This window comes from Pyrgilauda ruficollis, unplaced genomic scaffold, assembly GCF_017590135.1.
Source record: "Pyrgilauda ruficollis isolate IOZ18807 unplaced genomic scaffold, ASM1759013v1 scaffold38, whole genome shotgun sequence".
In the NCBI taxonomy this organism is placed as follows: domain Eukaryota; kingdom Metazoa; phylum Chordata; class Aves; order Passeriformes; family Passeridae; genus Pyrgilauda; species Pyrgilauda ruficollis.
Genome location: NW_024525267.1, coordinates 6,677,118 through 6,699,470, shown reverse-complemented (window position 1 = coordinate 6,699,470; position 22,353 = coordinate 6,677,118). Strand labels below are relative to the sequence as shown.

Here is a 22,353-nt window from a genome sequence, read left to right as displayed (position 1 = left end):
GCAACTCTCCCTGCTAAACCCTAAAGCTTTCCAATTGCTCTGCCATCCTGAAGCCATAAGACCACTGGTGGTCATGTCACCAGTATGCTTCAAAACCATATTTGGTCCTCCCAAGCACCAGCAAGCCATGGTCGAATACTTGACCAGAACTGGGGAGAGACACCTGTCAGGATAGCACATACAGAAGGCAGGAATTTGGGTGAAATGTGTGAGACAAGGCTGGGGAGGTCTTGGCAAACCACAATGGGGAACACAGAGGAACCAAGTTCAACAAAGGATCTCTAAAGGCAGGAAGCAGTTGCTAATAAAATGGAGAAGAGAAGGAACTTCTCAAATAGAAAAGGTTTGAAGCTGGGGAGCAGTGAACCTGAAGCAAACATCTCCCAGTTTGGCAGTCGGTTTCAATCCCACATACTGGCACATTAGGAAGTACAGCCATTGAAAACCATCCGGGGCTTTGTGAAAGAAATAGCTTGCTGCTTCTTTGCCTGCCAGCACCATGCCACAGCAGCTATACATTTTCTACTCTGAGTCACCCTCTCTGTTCAAACACCAGCTCACGATTAGGAAATTAAAAATAGACCAGACAGGTGCCAGAGAACTTACCAAACCTGCTCTGCCCACAGGTTTTCCAGAACACACACAGCGACAAGGCATGTAGGAGCCATCACACCAGCTGATTTTTTTTTGGAGGCTGAATTTCCAAAAACCCAGAGTCTGGAATACTCCAGGAGTTTAGAAAGATGATCTTTCCAGAACTGCTCCCAAATGCAACCCACAAGACTTCACTGTCAGAATCATAACCCAGCACAGGGCTGAAGCTGCACTTTGTTCAGAATCCAGATGAACTGGTTCTCAAGCAGGTACCTGTAATTGCTTTCCTCTCTCCTTTCTCCAGCTTTGCTTGTGGGGACTCTGTGTAGACACCGTGCTCCATGGGCTGCTCCGCCCTCTTCATGGCCGTGCCTTTGTAGTTCATCTGGAGCTGGCTGGTGTACTTCTCATGCTGCAGAGACACAAACAGCAGTGAACCCCTCTTCCCCACCAACAGATCACCCAAAACTCCACTGCAGCTGTGTCATTCAACAAAAAGTATGCACACCTGAGAAGAAGCTACAGAACAGGAGAAGTACCCCATTTAGAAGCCATTAAGTGACAATTCTAGTACACAAGGTCACTGTGACTTAGCTCTGAAAAACAACTAATTAGAAAATCCTTTAAAAAATAGACTGAGAAGAATCAGAGCTCAGGCCACTCTCCACTCAGGATTCAAATCCTGAAATCCCCTTTGTTCTTAAAGAAACATTATAAATTATTTCAGGGTGCTCATCTGCATTATCTCAGTTTTTCAGCAAAGGCAATTGGAATCTATTTCAATTATTTTTTCCAAACCCTCTACCCAGCTAGGAAAGTAATTCTACCTTGAAACAGGTTTCATATTAACTCAGTAAATGAGTTATTCAGAAGCCGGTTTATTACAAGTAAATTAATAAAAGGGTGAACCCATCCAGATTACCCCTAAGTTCGTTCAATTAATCATTTGCCCAATTCCAGCTGTTAAATTTCCGATTCTCGCCAAGTCCTAAATATGGAACCAGGGCTAGGAAGGCAGTATCTGCTAGCCAAGAACTGATGCATGGCACTGATAGCCCAGTGCCAGAGCTGAACATCACAGCTTTCTTGCCCAGAGGGGGTTGCTTTTCTGCCTTAGGTAAGGGGATGCTTGAGTATTTCTTACCTGCTACTGAACAATGTTTAAAAAACACCTCACTCCTAAGAGGACTGACTGCTCAGTAAGTAAAAATTGGGAGCTTGAAGGCAAAAAATGAGATGGTACACATGAATAAATTAAGCAAACTTCAGCCTGATTGAGGAGGTGTGGTGGAGCTGGTATAAGTCACCATGCTCAGAAAAAGACATCTGTGCTCCACTTTTGGGAAGAAAAAAGTTCTGCTGTGCTCCACCCACAAGTTCATGTGCTGGTTATTCTTTAACATGTTACAGCTTTAAGTAACCTTCTTTTTCTTGGCAGTCATGAAACATACAAAACTTGATCTACATGTTAGCACAGGGATAGGAGATCAGAGTTAAGATAACTGGGAAATGTATCTCTCCTCAAAGGAGGGTTTCATTAAGTCCAAATCCAAGGAGAGCCTCACATTTTGAAACATTTCACTGCCATCAAGAGTATTTTAATATTTCACTCTGCTTGACCATCACTAGAGTACTTAAAGTTTTTTGTTGTTTTTTTTTTAAAAAGTGCACTGCACCCAGTCACTCTTACCTTTAATGCTTCTTCTGGGACTTTGTGTTGAATTTGTTCCAGGACATACATATTCGAATGTACAGAAAATTCATTAAGGAAAATATGAAGGAATTTAATGGACAAAGAAATTTAGCATTTAGTCACAGAAAAAAACCAGGATCATAAAACCAGAAAGTCTTAAAATATACAGGGCAGTAAAAGGTTGCCTGTGCTGCAGCCCAGCATGGTCTTTGTTGTGCACTATCACATTAGCTGAGCAGATCCACAACAACTGAGGGGCAGCAGACATGGGGACTTGAGCAGGAGAGTCCTGGAGGAGCACCAGCAACTCTGTGCAGGACCTGGGGGAGCAACCAGAGCCCCAGCTCAGCTCACACTCTGATCCTCTCCACCTGGCTGGTGGCTTCAGGCAGACCACTCAGCATCCTGGCCAAGACGGGCCAGTCTCATGCTGGATAAGGGAGCAGCAGAGTTCAGCTCCTTGCTCAAATGCCTGGGACTATGGTGCTCTCTCATCCTGGCAAGGCCTTTCAGTCACTGCAGTTTTCTAGATGAAAAGTAAATCAGGTCATGAGCTGCTGTGACCTCTTAGGAAGGGAGGCATTCACATGATTGAGCCCAGGCAATAATCCTCAGCAATGCTGTATTAAAAAAAAAAAAAAAGCTGGCATCTGGAATGTCACCATGAACAACCCAATCAGCACAGCAGAAAGCAAAGAGGAGGAAAAAGGAAAGATGGAAAATGTTAGACTAAAAATAAACCCAGTGATACTGGCCTAGCAGGGAAACTGCACCGCCTGTAAGTGAAACTGTAAATGGAAAAGAGAAATGTTCTCATGCAATGGGACACAGTGACTCCAAGCCCTCAGGAGATGCTGCCATCCACACCAAGCTGACTGCAGTGTGCACAGAAAGCTCTGCTAAACAGTGGCACTGAAGCAGCAAAGCAGAGAAAGACCTTATAGCTGCCACAGGTACAGTGCATCTTATGAAGATTACTCTAACACCTACATTCTTTAAAATTTTCCTGTTGAGAGCAATAAATTCTACAACTCGTAAGTATAACCATTCATTTCACTTGAATATCCATGAAAGGGCTGCAGGACTAAATACTTAAACTCAGCTGCTCATTGCTGAGAATTGCTTTCTGCAAAAAGTTTAAACTGGTATTGCAGCCATTAAAACCCACCCATGCTCCAGGCACTGATTTTTGCCTTCCCAGGACTGGAGTTCACAGCAAGTCTTCCGTACATTTCCTCACACACCAAGAGACCAGAATATACACAAGCAGCTACATTAAAAAAAAAAATTAAAAAAAATTGCAAAGTCAAGAAAAGCTTCAACTGAGGTTGCCTGTAGCAGATTTCATCACATGTGCAGCAAGCCAACACCTTTAATGACAAGATCCCAGAACAGAGTGACCAAGACCCAAATTATGATCCATGGCCCAGAAAACCCTCTTTTCCTGCAGATCCAGGATGGCACACACAAGTTTAACAGTGAATGCTCCTGCACTGTCACTGCTGAGAGCTGAAGTACCAGATCTCTGGAAGACCAGCAAGGCTAAAGGTTCGGAGTATTTCAAGGGCTAAAGCATGGCCAAGCACAAATGGATTATCATGGGGACAGCAAAAGGCAGAAGAATGTGGCCTTGGGGTCAAGGAAGCACAAGAGTCTTCCAGCCAAACATTTTCCCCCACCAAATGGTAAAACTTAGTCTCTGCCTCTATTCTCGCATTTCAGAGAATGTCTGGACTGCTTTAATTGACATCTCCCCAGAAAAGAAAAAAAAAAAAAAAAAACAAAACTGCAGAAGACACTTGCTACTTCTAAATTCAGCTTGAGTGGGCAAAGTTTGGCAGATAGAAGCAACTGAAAAAAGTATTAGATTACATGAAAAGACAGCAATAGGAGCCTCTACTTACCACTATTGCTCTTCAGGCTCAGAAAGGCATGTCAACATCTATGCTTATAGCCAGCCATACTGTCACATCAGGATAAAAAAGGAAAGGGATGAAAGCAAAGGTGTTTTAGCAGACACTGGCAGGATTTGTGGTCTGTAAATAAAGCAGTAACTGTAACCTAGTTTACCTTGCTAGAGGTGAAACATGCTGTTGCTAAAGAGAGATTTACTCTTGCATTTTGTGGCAGAACCAATTTGCACGGGCAAACTTTAATCAGTACGGAGTCAAGGTCTGGCCACAAGCTCCACAGCTAAATGCTGAAGGCCTGAAAATTGTCTGAAAGAGAGCATCTGGGTGAAATGACTAATAAAACAAGGCAAATTGAATGAAAAAAAATAGGAAGACATTAGTTCCTACAAAAATATATGAACTGTGTTTGCTCCCAGCTGGTACCAGCTACTGTTGCCACCCAAATAAAAACAAAAAAACACAACCCTTCCTTAAGAGGAACTTCTGCAGTCAGTACTGCCACTGCAGGGCCTGATCCAAAGTACAATGAAAAAGCAGGCATCATGATTAATGTGCTCTGAATCAGGTTGATGGTGGAGAAACACAAGCTCATGAGCCATCCAAAGGCTCCAAGAGGAGCCTTTACAAACAAACTCTTTACTCAGTAGACACAATTAGCCCTGGTACCTCTCCATGCAGCCAGCAGCACAAAACCCAAACAAAGCCTGAGTCCCAATCCTCTCCAGAAAGGATATCGTAGCCAAAGCGAATGACATCATTGAGTTTCAGGGTGATGTACTTCTGGTCAGGAATCCTCACATCATTGACAAATGTCTGCAGGAGAGAAGCAGAGAAATGGGTTTTGACTGAGGGTATCAGGGTGATGGATCTCAGAGGGATGGTGCTCCTGGAGGGCACCCACGTCCATCTGCTGATGGCACTGCACATACTCAGAATGTGCCAGCACCAAGTCAGGAGCTAGGAGCTAAGTTCCCTGGAAAAACCAACACCTACAAGTAGCTCCCATGGGCAAGTCAGAGCACCCCAATTATGCTTCAAAGCAAGGTGCTGTGGAAGGGACCTTTAGGGAGATTTCCTTTGCACCAACTGCAAATGCAATTTTAGTCCCCGACTTGAGCAGGTAAATGAGGTGCCTGAAGTTAGGAACTTCAAATGCTCTTGGTTCTCCTACACCCGTCTCAACCAGCAAACAGTTGCAACTCATGCCCTTAATTACTGAGCTAGGAATCAGCTTTCTGCTGGATGGCAAACAAGACTGGTGTCAGCCCCAAGGCCTGATAATTTAACAAGCAAAGCCTATCACAGAGGAAGGGGAAATGAAAATGCACAGGGAAATGGGAAAAAAATTTGAAGCAGCATCACCGTGACACCTGAGGCCACACTGTCCGAGATAACCAAACCCCTCGTGCTAAAAATTCACCCATCCCTTTTATCCACGCTCCAGGCAGTTAACTGAGGCTGAAAGAAACCGACATCCTTCTAAAGGTGCAAGACATGTATTTCACAGCTGTGAATAAATGTCTTTGATGTCTGTGCTTCCTGAGGGGACCCACTATGAAACAATTCTCCCAGACCAATCGAGGATCAAATCAAGCATGCATGGACATCTTTCACAAATAAACCCCATCTTTCACAAATAAACCCATGTACTTTTGCAATGACCTGAGCCAAACAAAAATAAAAGGGAGATGAAGAAGCCCCAGAGTGCTGGTTGGGATTAGCCACTCCCACAGCTGGATTTGAGGCAGTCAGACAGCAGGAGTTACCCTACTTGGCAAGGTGGGATTCACCCAGCCTCTCAGACCAGGAACCTGCTGCTGGAGCTTTGTGCCATTAATGCAAATGCAGCTGAGGAAACAAAATTATACTAGAAAATGAATTTACATGTTTTCATGACTGCAACACAGTCTTTTCCTTCTGTCTTCTCACCTCAGCCAAGCCAAACATGCATGATAAGACCCAATATTAACCACAGAGGAAAAATAAATGGCAGAGCAGGAAACTAGAACCTCAGCAGACAACAGCCCCCAGTTTCCTGGCAATTTACAGAAGAGCTGGGAAACAGGCCTGTAATTTTAGAATAAAAACAGTGAAGCTAGTTAAAAGGCACAGAATTCCAATTTGCATCAAAATTTTTAATATTAAAAAACCCCACAACAGTCACATCTGAATAGGAACAATGGTTTGCTGAATTTTCTTCAAAAAAGTCTGCAAGAACCCATTTTGATAGTTACCTATTTGTCCATGTTTACTTGAGATAAAGTAATGTCAGTAAAATTATTAATCTGGATAGAAATGCTACCCTTAAAAACAAAAACCTCTAAACAGAGACAGCAGAATTACCTGAACATTATAATAAAAACAATATAAAACACTTTGATAATTAATATGAACCAGATTATCCAGCAAAGCCATATAATGCATTGCTGACTACTCAAATACAAAGTAAAAGGAAATTCTGAAAATGGATTTAAAATCAAGGTGCTCAAAAGTGATTTCTTTAGTTTCAGGGGGGAAAACAAGTTTTTGTGACAATTTTCAAATAAAGGTACGTTTCTTGCATGCAATATTTGGTTTGGCCACAACAGTCTTTTTCAACAGCAGTGTTTGATCATCTGCAGAAGACAGGTACTGCTGTAACTCCCTTTTACTCCACTGACTCTCTAAGCATAAGTCTACTATTAAAATGTTGTAAATTCTTATGCTTTAGCATGTGCAGATAGAAAATAATTAGTGGTACAAGTCTTCCCTCCCTTGCTAGCAGAATCTTCATCTGCTATCTTGCCACCATGAGTTAAATACCATCCCTTTTGAACCAGGGATCCAGCTAGAGTCCAGACCAGTTACTGGAAATATTCCCATTTCAGCAGGGCTCTGTGCCTTCAGCTATTAGGCTGAGAAGGATTAGCACTCATTCTTGCAGTGTTCAGATGCCAGAAGAGGCAGAATGGTTGAGGGCTGCTTTAGCCACTGTTTTTGTACAAGTTTCTGGGCTCGTCTTGTGGTTTTGTGGCTGTGATGGTGGAGGGCTTCTCAGTCCAAAACAATGAAACAATGGCTGCAGTAAAACCCCCACTGGGAAGACAATTATATTAATCTAGCTCAGGCCTGCTCCAGCAGAGGAACAGCTCCACTTGTATGAAGAAACTACCAAAACAGAGGCATGCCATGACATTTGGACATTTTTTAAAACAATGGTGTATTTAAATATCACAGAATTCAGGTGTCTAACACCACCGCACAAGTTGAACCAGAGCAAGGGCTAAGATTCAGTCAGGCTCAGTTCCTTCTTCTGTGCTCATAGTATTCCTTGGTCTTCACGCAAACCAGGCTCAAGGTAGGCAAAATAACAATTTTTATTATTAAAAAAAAGAAGAGGTGGTTTTAAGTAGTTTCTCCCCAATGAAATTAAATGTCTCATCACCCCATAAATCACTCCATGCACTGACAATCAAACCACCAAAAGGTCACCCTGCTCATGCTGAACAGCTGCTCCAGAATCTCCACCAGTTTAAAGTTAACATCCCCAATATGAAACTCAATTTATTTCCTCCCCTTTTGCAAGAGGCTTTATAATTTAGTGAGCCCTGAAGCATTCTGCAAGGACACCAGTAGAGAGGGAGTAAGCAATACAATATTCACCAAAGCTTTCCCCTCCCAAGATGAGATGCTACATGACCTCCACCTCAGCCCTTGCACATAATGATGCGTGTTTGGCTTAACTCATGCCAACAGCTGCAGTGACCCAAAAGGGTCTGAGAGCAGGATTCAGCAAGCACATGAGTGCTTGCAGACTCAGCACAGCGCCAGGCCACCCCTGCCAGCTGGGAGGTTTGGTACTTACTCCGTTTAAGCTGCCGAGATCCTTCACCCAGTGCTCATCCTTCTCCTTGTCATAGTTGATTACAGCGTGCTGCTTATCCACGCTGCGGGACTGCCAATGGAAGCACAATGAGCGTGAGAGCGGTCAGGCACAAGAGACACTGGCAACCAGAGCAACAGTGAGACATTAAACTGGCTTGATGTGGGGTAGGGGGACACAGGGGGAAAGCAGGAAGGATTAAATACTATTTACTACTATAAATAATGGAAGGATAAGCAGTAAATGCTTCCATGGCTGTTTGCAGAGTTTGAAGACAATGCGTTATTTTCACATGGAGAAGGGAAACAAAAAATTTTTTTAAAAAATTGCTGAAGGCTGTCAAGACTATGCCACAATTTCAATAAATTGTATCAATACACACTGAACAAAATCAGTCAAACTGAAAGCCTGGGGGCCAGGATCTGAGCCAGCATGAGCTAGAAGATCTCCATTTTTCAACCGCTGAGGCCAATGGCCTCAACACCAGGGATGCTCCTACTTGGGATCATTTCTTTCTATTTTTCAGAGAAAAAAAAAAAATCATTCTCTTGAGTTACAAACCAAACTTGTTCCCTGGGAGATACTGCTCCCAGGATTATGTCCTGAAATTGAATTTAAATTTTAGGATGTGTTCCAAGTTAGAGAGAGGTTAGTAAACCTGGAATGAGAAAGAAAGCAGCTCCAGGAAAATTTAAATTGCAAACTGGGTTTGAGTACACTGAACTTGACAGTGATCTGGTGCCACTGGCTTTGCCACAATGCACAAGGAATGCACCTTATTTTCAAAACAGAGTGTGACACTTGAGCAGGCATCATGTCAGACTTCTGAAAGAAGTGCTAGGACAAGATCTATGAATAATTTTGAAATATGGTGTGTTACAGCTATAAAGACACCAGACTGTCTGTTTTTAGACCTGCTGCCTCTCGTAACTTGAATCCTTGCTGCAGTTGACCTCAGGCAGACACTGGAAGCAGTCGCTCCATCAGCACGTACACACAGCACTGAGACCTCCCTGGTACCTCAGGCCAGGGGAGGGGAGGCCATGCTAGCAGAGCAGGGAGACCAGCCAGGCTCCAAGTCAGCTAATCCTCATCTTCCTGGGCACCAACCAACAAGTTATTGCTGAAAGTCCTTTTCTTTTGCCAAGTATAGACACACTGGTTTCCACAGCACCGCTCTCAGCAAGCCATTATCTGGCTTCTTGCAAGCATGCAGAGGCAAAGATTGTTTCAGGCAATTCCTTGGTGGAAACAAAAGAGGCTTTTTTCACACAAACTGCTACTATTTGCAGGAATTTCTTCTGGCCTTGCCAATGTCAAACACATGGGAAGTACCAGAACACCTGAGAAACAGCCTCTCCTTCCCCTGCAGAGCATCCATCAGCCCAGGAGACACATCCTCCAAAATAACCCTGAAGTACCACTATGAAGCAAGCACATACCTGGCCATCAGATTACCTTTCCACCTTGCAACGTCCCTCACACTATTCAAGACATGTCACCCCAAGCAGAGGCAGTGAGGACAGAGGCAAGTGACCCCAGGCCTCCAGCTCCCTCACTAATACAGTTATCCACATGCTGCTGGACTTCCAAGGAAGCACTTCATGCTTTGCTGCCCAGCTGATGCTGCCCCAAAGACAGAGGTGGGACAGGCAGAGACAACATGACTGGGGACACCCCACCTGTGCCTCCTGCTATGCTGAGCACTAAACATGAGAAACAACACAGAGCAAAGCCCTCCCAGGAGGGGCACACACAAACCCCTCACCCCCATGCCATCCCCACACTTGGTGTCTGACCCCTGACCTCAAGGCAGGGCAGGTCTTAAGCATTTGCAGTGAAGGTACTGCCTCTCTCTCTCATTATCCACACCAGATGCAGCTCCTCAGTTCCATTTTCAATGACCCAGGTGGCTGTGGCAGGTGTGTGCTGGCCCAGGTAAGGATGGCCCAGGCCAGCACAGCTGAGGGACACTGCCCCAGCCCTGCACCTCAGCATATGGCTCTGAGGACAGGAGTGTCTCCAGGCACAGCCTCAGCTATCACAGCAGCTGATGCTACACAAGCTGGGGTTGTTCCTGATCTGTCACACAGTGCCCCACACTCTTTGGAGGGATGTGAGCCCAGAGTCTGTCCCCACAACAGTCTGGCTGTTTGAGCACTGCTCTGGACAGGGCTCCCCACACCTCACCTACAAAGCAGAGGGGGATGACCATCCTCTCTCCCTATCCATGGGCATTTATGTGCTGTGCTTCATGCCACTCGAGTCAGACAGCCATGCACAGGGGACCATGCCTGCACAGCACAGACATGGTCTGTCTTCCCTGTGATTCCCCTGCTGCTCAAAATCGTGGATGCCACTGTTCCCAATGAGATACAAGGGAATGCTGATTAACTGGTGCAGCAGTGTTTACTTTAGCTTTTTACAGCACATCATGGAGGCTCATTTAAAGATTAACAGATTCTAAAGGTAGAACGAACCATTTAGCCCCCTTCCAAGGACAGGAGGTTTCCAGCTCAAAAAGTTAACCCAGACAAAAAAAAATTGGGGCAGATCTGGTATCTGATTTTAAATGTATCACAAGTCACTTAAAAAGAAGTTTATTTCTGGGAACCAGCTGTCTCCAAAAAATTCAATTTGCCCTGCATCTGACCCTGATGTAACTGAGCACAGCCCTTGGTCTACTGTGTTCTACAACAGCTGACTTCAGCCACTCAGGGGTCCCCAATCAGATGGGGGTCATCTCAGGGGAGCAGACGTGTATTCTAGCAACATGATATTCCCCTCCATCACTGAAGAAAGAGGTCACCAAAGGAACCAATTTATGCCACCCTGTTTTCTAAGGAAGTTTCAGCTGTGTTCAAGAAAGCCTATGGCAAAAGGAGTCAAAACAACATGCAAAACTCTGACCCACAGTCTTCATCCAACCTCTCAGCATCTCTTTGAGAGCACATCAGGAACAAGGCAAACTGTTATGCAGATTGCACTTCCGTGAAATTTCATGCTTTTGTGGAGAAGAGAGGAATTTTTTTGTTTTGTTTATCTTAAGCCAGCAAACATCACAGGAACTGGCAGCAGGAGTTCCTAGGGGCCTGTCTCCAAGGAAACTCAACTTAAAGTAACTAAAATCACACCTTATTTATTTTGATGCAGACTTGCCAAAGGTCACTCTTGAGAACTGAGGTGTGGTTTATTTCAACATCAGTCACATTTAACATAAACTGCTCTTGTGTGCAGTGCCAGCAGCAACCCAGCAGCTGATGGTGCTTTTGTCTCTTGCAGAGAGGAGCAGACTCCCTCAATCCCACCTCCCATGAGGAGACCAACCAGTTTCCATGCCGGTAACAGCTGAGAGCCCAGGGACAGTCACTTCAGCCCAGCAGGCCAGTGGTTTCTAAGGAGTGACCTGCTGAATCACAGAAAGTGATTTAAGAAGCTTGAGTCAACACATTACAGAGCTGCCCATAGGTGCAGAGCTCCCAGCCATCTGCACCTTCACTGGAAAGATTTTAGGCATCTATAAATTGAAAAACTGCAATTAAGTTGACTGAATCATTAACATAAGAGGACTTCTAGCCTAAATGCACACGTGCACCAAATACTGAGTCTTGCTTAATGATCAGCCATGACCTCCACAACCAAAGGCAAGACTGATCTGCCACTAGTAGACACAGGGGTCCAAAATGGAAAAAAAAAACCAAACCAATAGAATTTCCAATAAAGTGTTAATAAGAAACCTCAATTACCTATATCCAGATGTCAAAAGCAAAAAATAATCTGTTTCACCAAAAAAGCACATGTGATGGGGTGAGCAGCAGTCCTGAGCTATGGGTAAGAGATCCAAAAAACCAAACTAGAGCTGGAGCACCTCAGGGGAGGTTGAGTAGGGGAAAAGAAGGAAGGGGGGTATCCTCTTAAGCAGTGGTGATCTTCAGGCAAGAAACAAGGCTACAGTCCTTGAGGAGGATTGGAGGAAAGAGGCTGGAAATGAAGGAAGCACATAGCATTCTCACCATGTCCCAACACTGGACCGGTTATCAAATGAAAACAACTCTCAGGAAAACACGTGTGCTTTTCTGATTAAGAATATTTACACTCCTCTGCAGGGAAAACATGGACACTGATTTGTTACTACACTCAGCCCTCATCCAGGGCTGGAATTTCCAGACATTCAAATCACTTCCTAATATAAGGTTGTGTTGCTTTTCTGTCATACTATCTACCATGCATCATGTTTTAAATACCTAGTAGACAAAATGCACACACAGCATATAACTGAGGATGGAGGTACTTTATATATAGCTTTCCTTCTTCCACAATCATGTTAAGCAGATAGTACAAAACACAGGAATGGTACCGGGGGCCTGCCAGTCCCACAGTGGTACCGACACCTTGGATCACCAGTTTCCAATCAGCCATGCAACCAGGCAGCTCACTTGTCATTCTCAAAACTGCACACATCATCAGATCAGCCAAATCAGCTTCAAAAGCTTGCAGGAATCTCCACGGGGGCACAAATCACACTGCGGCTACGTGTACTGCACATACCCTACAGCTTTGTGTTTGGTGAAGGGTCTGATCCAGAGAACAGGGATCTTGGGATGAAAGCATGAGCTGCAGAGACGCCAAGCAAAATCCACAAGGCAAAAAGACCTGCTTAGGAAGGCAGGAGGAGAAATACAGCCAGACAGCCTGCGTATCCCCAGAGGGCCGGGGAGCAGACGCAGCTCAGCTGTCTGTGCAGATACAGATGCCACTTTTTTCTCAGGAGAATTACCATGGGTGAAAACCTACCGGTTGGGGTTGAGATTTGGACCTCAGCCCTGCCAGTGCCGCGAGGCATTGTGGCACTGGAGATAAAATAAACAAACATGAGCAGTTTCCCTGTTCCTCACTGCAGACTGCTGTTCACTTCTGGCACAAAATAACTGCAGTGCTCTGGTGGCAGCATGCAATAAAACAGTTGCTCAAATACTTTCCATAGTGAACAGGTTACATTTCTGCCAGTACTGCGCTCTGCACAAGTGTCCCAGTAAGGAAATATAAACCACTGCTGGCGTCCCACTTTAGAATGGAGACAGACAAAATGAAATCAAAAAAACAAAACAAAACAAAACAAAAAAACAAAAATACCAAACCACCCAACAAAACAACAATAATAAATATCCATTTCCAGGCATTCTGGCCTGAAATGTGAATTTTGCTCCTCAAAAGCAAACATATGCTGGATAACATTTAATGACAGATGTGAACACTGGGTCCTCCTCTTTCACCACAAAGCATTTCACAGTGTTGTGTGCACTGGCCCCTCCAGTACTTTTCCAGAATATCAGTGAATGCTCCATCCTGCCCCAGGCTGGTTGCAAGTGTGTCACCCCTGTGGCAGCCTGATCGCTCCCAGGGGCAGGTGCTGCCAGCTTCTAATGACTCTGCCTAAGCAAACAAATCTCTTCAGCAAGTGTAGCCACCTCATCCTGGGGCTGGACTCTCTTTACAGCTCCCAGGCTGCAGAGGCTCCTGCCCTCAGCTCTGCTGCAGCCAAAATCATGGGCTTTGCAGATCTGTTGCTGAACCAGGGCCTGAGTACTCATGCAAAAAATAAGGCACTGAACAAAAGAGAGAAATCCCCCAGGAAAATGAAACTGTAATCCCCACAGCTTGGCAAAGGGATTTGGAGGCTGGCATGGTTCCCATAAAAACTTAACCCGTTATTTTGGGGTAAAATGGGTTTTTGCTCGCTGGTTCTCTATTCCCAAAGTGAACTGGTTCAAGTGACCCAGGGTCAGATCCCGACCACAGGGAGCATGCTGCCCACAGATGCACTGGCTTTTCCTTTGTTTTACATGGCCACCCAGGAGGAATGGAAAAGCATCATTTTAGGTGGGACACAAGCCTGAATTTTTATAGTGCAGCTGAGCTGCTACTGCCTGGATCAGGATCTTGTACAAGAAGCTACATTTCCGTTTTTGCTCTGCCCACTCGAGTGGGACAAACCTCCAAACCTCCCCCTTGGCAGTACAGGCTTCCAGAACCTTGCCAGCTGCATGAAGCCCTCTCAACCCTAATAACCACCTGCCTTCAGTGCCACCATCACCTCTCTCCCTACCCTGCCTCCAGCAATGAACTCCCCTCCCAGGTCTGCCTGTCTCGCTGTGCCTCCAGCCTCCTACACCCATATGCCATCAGGCATCTAACCTCCTCCCATCAACTGCACATTAACAAAACACAATGGGACAAGGAAGAGCCAAAAAAACAACTCTAGGCCTGGAAATACAGGATGTGTATCCTTCCTCCCACAGCTGCTGTCCCAGCACCTGGAAACACTACCTGTCAAAAAGCAGCACCTTCCCAAGGCTAGATCCATTCCCTTCTGTAAGACACTTACTTCCTTTGTAACACCTAATGAATTACTCTTGGCAATTCCCAACAGCCAGGGACTAACTTAGGTGCTTGCTCAACCCTCCAGATAATTGCAGAGAAACAGCACACTTGGGGTATCTCCCCGTCCCGACTACAGCTTCCCACTTTAACCCTACATTTCCACGGGGAAGGAGGTCCAGACACAAAAACCAGCAGACACTCCTCATGGCTTGTTCTGGGAGCACCCAGCGCTGGAAATATATGAGCAATGGAGGGATACAATTTCTGCACTGTAGTGAATCCACCTAGAAGGACTAGGAAAAAGATCATCTACCAGGTTCTCACCATCTGCTTCTTCCCAGCATAACACTGTAGACACCCTACACCACACCTATTCACACTTGTTTATGTATGCACTTACTAAACTACACAGGAGAGACATGGTATTATCAAGTATGGCCCAGGGAAGGCAGGATACATCAGGTCAATGAAACCTTAATTTGACCAGATGTCACACAGAGGCAGGGTTCATCTTTGCACTCTATTATTTGTGGAGCACGCCGTGCACCCTGCATACCAGACACAGAACAGATCCTGCGGGGAAAAATACCCTGGAACGACACAATAACAGATTGCATCTTCATGCCTATGTACACAGGGGCAGAGGCAGGATTACACAGGCAGCCTTCAGCAGCCTTGTTGTGTGTGGTAACTGCTCTGCAGTTATAAACACTTGACTTAGCAGGCATAAGAATACTCCTTGGGTGCCTAAGATGCTTGTAATTCCCTGTCTTTTTAACAAAGCAAGCTAAAAAGATGGAAACGCAGTATTGTTACCTTTGTGTGATTCACCAGAAGAACAAACTTGTATGTCCAGCTCACAAGGCCCTACCACTTGAACTGACTAATTGGTATCATAAGCAGCATGCGAAGTCCCATCTGGACCAGTGACAGATGCTTGGCTAGGAGCTTTCACAGCTCTCTTCTGACACCAGAATAATAAATAGCAAGTCTTGACCCATCTCAGGCCTAAGGGCAATGCTGCTCAGCAGCCACATCCTGTAATGCCCGTTTTGCCCACACCGAGCAGCTTCTGCCCTATGTTCAACACCCTCTCCACTTTTCCAAGTCCTGCTGCTCCTCCTCTCACTCTGCACAAACAGAATCCTCATTGTACCTCCTCACTTGGCCAAATCCTCATCACTTGGTGAAGCTCCATAGAGTAGAAATCCAACCACTGTACGCAAAGATCTGACCTGTGGCTTCCTGAAACACAGGTGAAGAGGTTGAACAAGCATTCTGGAAGTACCATTGCACTCTTGGCTTGTCCTTGCCCTTTCCTAGACAGCTGCTTTGACCCCTGAGTCAGGACACCAGGTTAGGTGTACCCTGATCTAATCCAGCACAGCTGCTGTTGCATCTACACCCCAGCCTTGTGAATACCTGCACCCAGTTCCTCTTTGCCCAACCTCTGACACTTCTCCACTCCATCCCCTTGCCAAGCTCACTCCCAGATGAAATTACTTAAGGGAATACTATCAAATAAGTCCCTGCTGACCACATTTCAACTCCAGATTTTATTCAAAGGCTTGGAACTTGGTCAAAGCCGCTGGGTGTGGGCAAAAAAACCCAAAACCCACCATCTCCAACTTAGTCATTCACTCTTGAAAATCTTCACTGACCTAGCTCTACTACAATGCCAGAACTTCAAAGAACAGGCTAAATATACTTTTAAATAGTTGACCTGAAAAAAACAGCATTTTTTCTCAGAGTTGCTCTCAGCAAAGACCAAAGAAGGGAGATAAATTATTGCATCTAGAACTCACTGCATAAAACAGATGCCTGGAAAATAAACTCTCATCCCAAACAGCTACAAAGTTTAGCAGAGTTGTAAGCAATTGCAAACAGCGTCTCCTGATAGGAAATGTCAGGCTGTCTCAAAAAGCATACAGGATAAAGGCATAAAAGAGACAGCATCATGCTGCCTGCACCTACTCCTGCTGTAACCCACACTCATGTACAAACTCACATGCCCAGAGCATCACTCTAAAGGGAGGGAAATAATCAGGGGAGCACTGGTTAAACATTTCTATTTCCCAAATTTTCCAGTAAACATCACTCTCAAACAAAAACAGGGAAATCATGACACCGCTTTCCATTCTGTAAATATTTACATTTAGCAAAAATGCAAAAAATTGTTTTGTTTAGTAGTAGCAGGGAATGTTTCAATGGTTAAGTGAAATTTCTGAGTTTGCAAAATGTTTGTCCCCTGAGTACCCATCACATTAAGCAAGTGATCAAAGCCGATAAAAATGGCAGCTGCATTTCCCAAAAGAAGAATGTTGGGGAGAGGGAAAAATTATTTTCTTCAGGATAGTCCCAAAATTTATTTTTGATTAACAAAAAAAGCAGATCTTTTCAGACCATAACTTCCTACCATGCAAACGTTTCACATTAAAAACCCACACCAGTGCAAGTTAGTGACGGTCCAGATTTCCACACTCCTGCAGTTTGCTGACTGTTACCTGAAGGAAGCAGCGAGGCTGTTGAAGAAATCAAGCAGTTTTCTTAGAAAAAGGGCAGAATTGAGCCCTTGGCTCTGGTAGCAACACTGCATGCCAAGCTACAGCTACACTCCATGGCATTTTCACCCATGCATTAACATTCAAACCAATGTAAATCTAGCATTTACTTGTACTAGAAGATTTAGAGGGCTGCAAAAACATTTAAAATATTACTAATCCTCTTAGTAGGTATAGAAGATATCAAGGTAGATTATGTTTCCCCACTGTCAGACCTACTTTAAGATTAAAGACTTTGGGTTTCTTCACCTCTTTGTTAATCACAAAGCAAATCCACTACTCATATTAGGAAATAAGAAAACCAGACATAACTGAAGCTTAATTGTTTGGTGACAAATCCACCCTTTTTTGCTGTTTAGAAATCTGATAGCTTGAGACAGTACATTCCAAGAAAATATCAATAGACAAGACACTCCTAAAATAGTAAAATGAGAAAGGCACGACTGAAGGTCTCTAGGACAAGGATTGTCTCTGTGCTGTATGTCTGAGCACCATGTTACACGTGGTCTCAACAGGGAACCACAAACCATATCACGATGAAATCAATAAGCAGTAAGAGCCTTAGAGATAAAAAAACACTGACCAGGTCACCCAGTCACTGCCAGTCTGTTCCCAGCTGTGCACTTTAAAGGATTAAATGCCAGTATCTTGAAATATATATGGAAAATAACCATGCAGTGAATATACAGTTTCAGGGTCAGCACCACAGAAATACTACAAGGTGCAAACAACTGCCACAAGAGCTCTGTCCATCTGCTCTGATAACTGCCCTGCTTCTTAAGCTTCCCCCAAGACAAATGATTGTGCCAATCTGCACAACGATTTTGTGACATAGACAGTCACAGAAGGGAAAAAGTCTATTTTTAGACCTCATCCTCCATCTGCTCACATACAATTCTGTTGGATATGAAGTCTCCCTGCTCACAGTTTCTCTTCTGCACTCAGTCTTACTACAAACATCTCATTTGGAGCCCCAAGTAGCTCTGGAAAACATCTTCATAAGCAAATGGCTAGGAAAAGAATGTGCTGTGCTGTTTAAAACAAGACCTTACATGTGAGCCTAGAAAAAGCTTTATTACTGAAGATAGCAGACCAGTATGTTTATAAAGGGTCACATGTAGCTCACCCCATGAACACAAGCTGCTGGCTTTTATAGACAATCCAGAGCCTTCACTCTTGTGAAATAATGGAAACCTCTTTTAATACCACCCACCACCTATGAGTCCCCAGACACAACCGTTTCACAGATATTCCTGGCTCCTCCAGGAATCTCAATTAATTTACCTTGTAGAAAAGTGCATGGCAAATGAAGAGCCTCACAAGGTTGGGTACTCCACAAGCAACACTGACAAACCAGCTCAGGCTTGCAAAGAAGCATGAAATACTCTGGTTGGTATGGAGAGGCTCACAGTTCATGACATCCAGTTAACCCCATAAGCAACCAGAGAAACAAGCTGTGCATTTTAAGCATAACAGGTATTTGGGTACTTTTATTTTAGAGTCCACAGCTTGAGACACGACTGTCAGAGTACTGAAAGCTAAGAAAAATGCACAACAACCCTCAAGTTTCTTCACAAGATATTAAGATGGGCAGCCTACAACTTAGACCATTTCTGGAAACTAGGGCCACTGTGTTTTCTCCCTCAAAGTCATGAGAGAAGATTCCAATCAGGTTCCTGAGCAGCCAAATGCAGATATACAGCAAACATCAGGACATTTTTAATGTCTCACCTTTACACGCCTCAGCAGCCAGACATGTAGAAACATGAAATAAGAGATAGTGTGATTCATGGGAGAACCCAAACAAACGATCTGCTGTGGAACAGGAGCTCCCAAGTCTAGCACTGCAGCACAGTCGTGCCCCTCACTGCCAGCAGGCAGAGCAGGACAAACTCTGCAAGCTCTCCTCTTGTGGACACCGACATTTTATTACAGCTGGACAGCACCTTGCCCTTCAAGTACACCTCATACAAGAACTCCTACCTCTCTAAACAGACCTCCTACTAACATATCATACAAAATCCCTGCAGCAACTACAAATGCAGCCTCCTCAGTAGATCACCGGCACAGCATTTAGGACATACCTGTGATCAGGTCAGCAGTGGAAATTATGAGGAGGGTGTCTGCATTGCAGGCAGCTTCCTAATTTTGCCACCAACAGGAACATTTGCCACCTTTACAAAGGGGCAAAAGGGGGACAGGTAGGTGCAACAGAACATTTTTTGTGCACTTAAGTACTTATGGCATGGGTCTATCAGAATCACTAATTTAAATCTGAGCTTCTACAAATTCCTGAGCTAAATTGCTCCTGTCAAAAGCTCTTTGCAAGATTCCAGCTCCATTCGTCTGGAGTGACATCTACTACATTATGCTGTCAAACATCAGACCACAGTCAACACTTCAGACATGCTGGATTAGGTCCAGCAGAGACACATGCTGGTATGGAAAGTACTAACAGAAGCTGAAAGTTTGCCCAAGTAACACAATTACTCTGGGAAGAGGTCACCAGCCTACTCAGCCTACCAAAACAGATTTCCTCTGCTAAACATCACTGTTTTCTATCATGATAAAAACACCTGAGAAATACCAGCATAAATAATTTAATCACACTTAAAGGGAAAAACAGGTAAACAAAAAACCCTGCCTGCATTCAAATCACATGTAAACAGTGCATGTGTTAAAAGCTAAAAAAGCCAGCAGCATAATCACAGATCAGGACAGAATGGTATGTCTTTGTTTACTGCTTCTAGTAGCATCAAGACAGTTAATCTATTTGATTAATCTCCCACCGCTACAGATCCTATCCATCTGATGACATGGCAATTTGAAAACCTCACTCGCGCTGTCACAAACATGAAGTCTTCAGGGGAAACACAGACTCAGGATAAAAAAAGGAAGTTCCTTTTAAAAGGTGTCACTTGAAAGCATCAAACAGATCCTCAGCATCACATACACATCTACTGCATCTTCAGAAGAAATAATTGCAAAAAAAAAAGAGCCATGTTACCTGGAGCATCAGTTCACAGTCATCTCTTCCAACAAATATCATCTCCCGAGGGAGCCGATGGCGAATGCCAGTGCTGCTCACCAAGAACCACGAAGTCACGCTCATTTTGGCGCTTGGCACTTAACCTTTATACATCCTAAACACAAAAAAACCCACAAGACACAGTTAGCTATTAATGAAGTGTGCAAGTACAAGAGTGTGTAGCCACTGTTCCCAAATTTCCCTCTACCGTGGGACTCAACGCTCCTCATGCACTTGTGTTCCTATCTTAAATCTCTGGTGACAACAAGCAGTTGTGAAGTGTCTGCCAGGACCTGCTGCCCATGTGTAGGAGCTCTGCAGCCCTGGAAATATTCCCATGGCAAAGTAAGACTAAGAATCTGCAGAAAGGATTGTTTAAAAAATTGAAGCATCCAGCTGAATCAAATGAATGAAATGATGAAATATGGTGGAGGGGAAAAAAAAGAGAAAACAACAAAGATCTCCGTTCCAGAACATTTCCTCACCACTACCACGGTGCTACACAGCCTGAGCCTCCCCCATCATCAGAGATGTGGACCAGCACATCAGTGAGGTGACATAACGTGGCTCCTCTAACCTTTCACAGCGCATTCCCAGGAGCGCTTACACCAGTGCTAGGAGGGAGGAGACCAACCTCCCTATTGCTCATCCCACTTCCACACTGATGTAAGTTGGCATCCCACAAATCCTTCCTTCCTTCCTTCCTCCCCCGCTGCACGGCTGGTCCAAACACGGAGCCGCTCTGCTACCCCAGGGCAGGAACACAGGCAGCGATTCCCACCGGGGCTCGGTGCCCAGCGAGGGGCGGCAGCTGCGCCCTGCGTGCGGCACTCACCGGGCGCTCTCCCGGCCACACCTGTTTGTTGTCGCTGCTACAGCCGGGCTGCGGGCAGCCCGTTCCTGCGGCCCCTCCGCCTGCCTCTCCCACAACATCCCATTTTCCCCTCCCTGGCTGGAGGAAGGAGGATTCACGGCACACGCCAGGCTCTCAGCTTCCCCTCACCCACCTCCCGGGCTCCCAGCTGCATTCCTAAGCGCACCGGGGGAAGGAGATCTCCATTTTCCCCGGGCTGCGCGGCGCTCCCCGGCCCGACCGCCGCCTCAGCGGCCCCGGGGCGCGCAGGTGGGGATGAGCGACCTCCGCGGGGGACGGGGCCAGCCCGCACGACCCCCGCCGCCTCCCTGCCGCTCCGGGAGCCGCCGCTCCGCGCTGCCGCGCCCGTGTCACGACATGCGAGCGGCCCCACACACCGCGGCCCCGACAAAGCGCCCGGGAAGGGGAGCCGGGAGCCGCCGGCACAGCCCTTTGTGTGCCGGCCCCGCAGCCCGCCGCCCGCCCGCCCTACCTGCTGCGGCCCTCGGCGCGGTGGCAGCCGGGCACCGCGCCCCGCCAGCCGGCTCTGCCTGCCCCGCGGGCCGCTCCCGGCGCCCGCCCCGCTCCGCCCCCGCGCCGCAGGTTCCCGACGTCAGGAGGCGGCTCCAGCCCTGCCGGGCCCGGCCGGGGGAGGCGGCGGTGCCGCGGCAGGTCCCGCACCCGGCTCGCCGGCGCTCGCGGGGCACCTGAGCGGAAGGTGCTGGCCTGGCTGTGGGTCGTGTCATCGCTGCGGGGACACAAGCATGGCATGGGTTGGGTTGGAAGGGGCCGTAAAGGTCATCTACCGTAAAGGTCATCTTCCCTGGCACCGTGGGCAGGGATGCCAGCCCCAGACCAGGTTCCTCAAAGCCGTATCCGTCCAGGCCTTGAACATCACCAGGGATGGGGCATCCACAGATTCTCCAGGAAGCCTGTGCCAGTGCCATGCCCTGGTTTTCAGCATCCTTCACTTCAGGCTGTCAGAGGAGCTCAGTGAATGCCAGCAGAGCCTCTGGCACCTCTCTGACCAGGGCCGCCGTCCTTGGCCTGGGAAGGTCCACCATGCAAGCTTGATGCCATGGGACTGGAGATGCTGCCTCTGTGAGACACCGGGACCAGACCCAACACCAGCCCAAGGGAGGTCCAACACCAGCCTCTTCTCCCACTCAAGTCCCAGCACCAGCTGCTTCTCCAGCCCGAGTCCCAGCACAGCCTCTCCAGCCTCAGCACCAGTCTCTCTCATTCTCCACATCCACATACGCTCCTTGTCCTCTTGCAGGGCTGTACCTAAATCCAGTTGGCAGGACTGAGTTAATCTTGAGCATCTAACCATGGAATAAGAGCCAGAAATGGGTGCTGTGAAAGGACAGGCCATTTTATGAGTTCTTTTCAGTTGTAGGTAACTAGAAAATTCTGAAGAACAGTAAGTGCAGCGAGTGATGACAACTTTTTCTCCCATTGTGAGGAG

General features: G+C 46.1%; 1 protein-coding gene across 4 annotated transcripts in view; it reads right to left on the bottom strand.

The window, feature by feature from the left end:
- CEP170B (centrosomal protein 170B) overlaps positions 1–21,458 on the bottom strand; it is a 58,612-nt gene extending 37,154 nt beyond the window's left edge. For all 4 annotated transcript variants that reach the window (XM_041476344.1, XM_041476343.1, XM_041476345.1 and 1 more), the window contains exons 1-6: positions 21,379–21,458; positions 20,012–20,147; positions 8,045–8,134; positions 4,935–5,013; positions 2,285–2,343; positions 868–1,006 (exon numbers count right to left, since the gene is read on the bottom strand). In XM_041476344.1, the coding sequence (XP_041332278.1) occupies positions 868–1,006; positions 2,285–2,343; positions 4,935–5,013; positions 8,045–8,134; positions 20,012–20,116 (472 nt within the window). In that variant the 5' untranslated portion in view covers positions 20,117–20,147; positions 21,379–21,458. The remainder of the gene's footprint in view (positions 1–867; positions 1,007–2,284; positions 2,344–4,934; positions 5,014–8,044; positions 8,135–20,011; positions 20,148–21,378) is intronic.
- Positions 21,459–22,353: the final 895 nt, after the last annotated feature.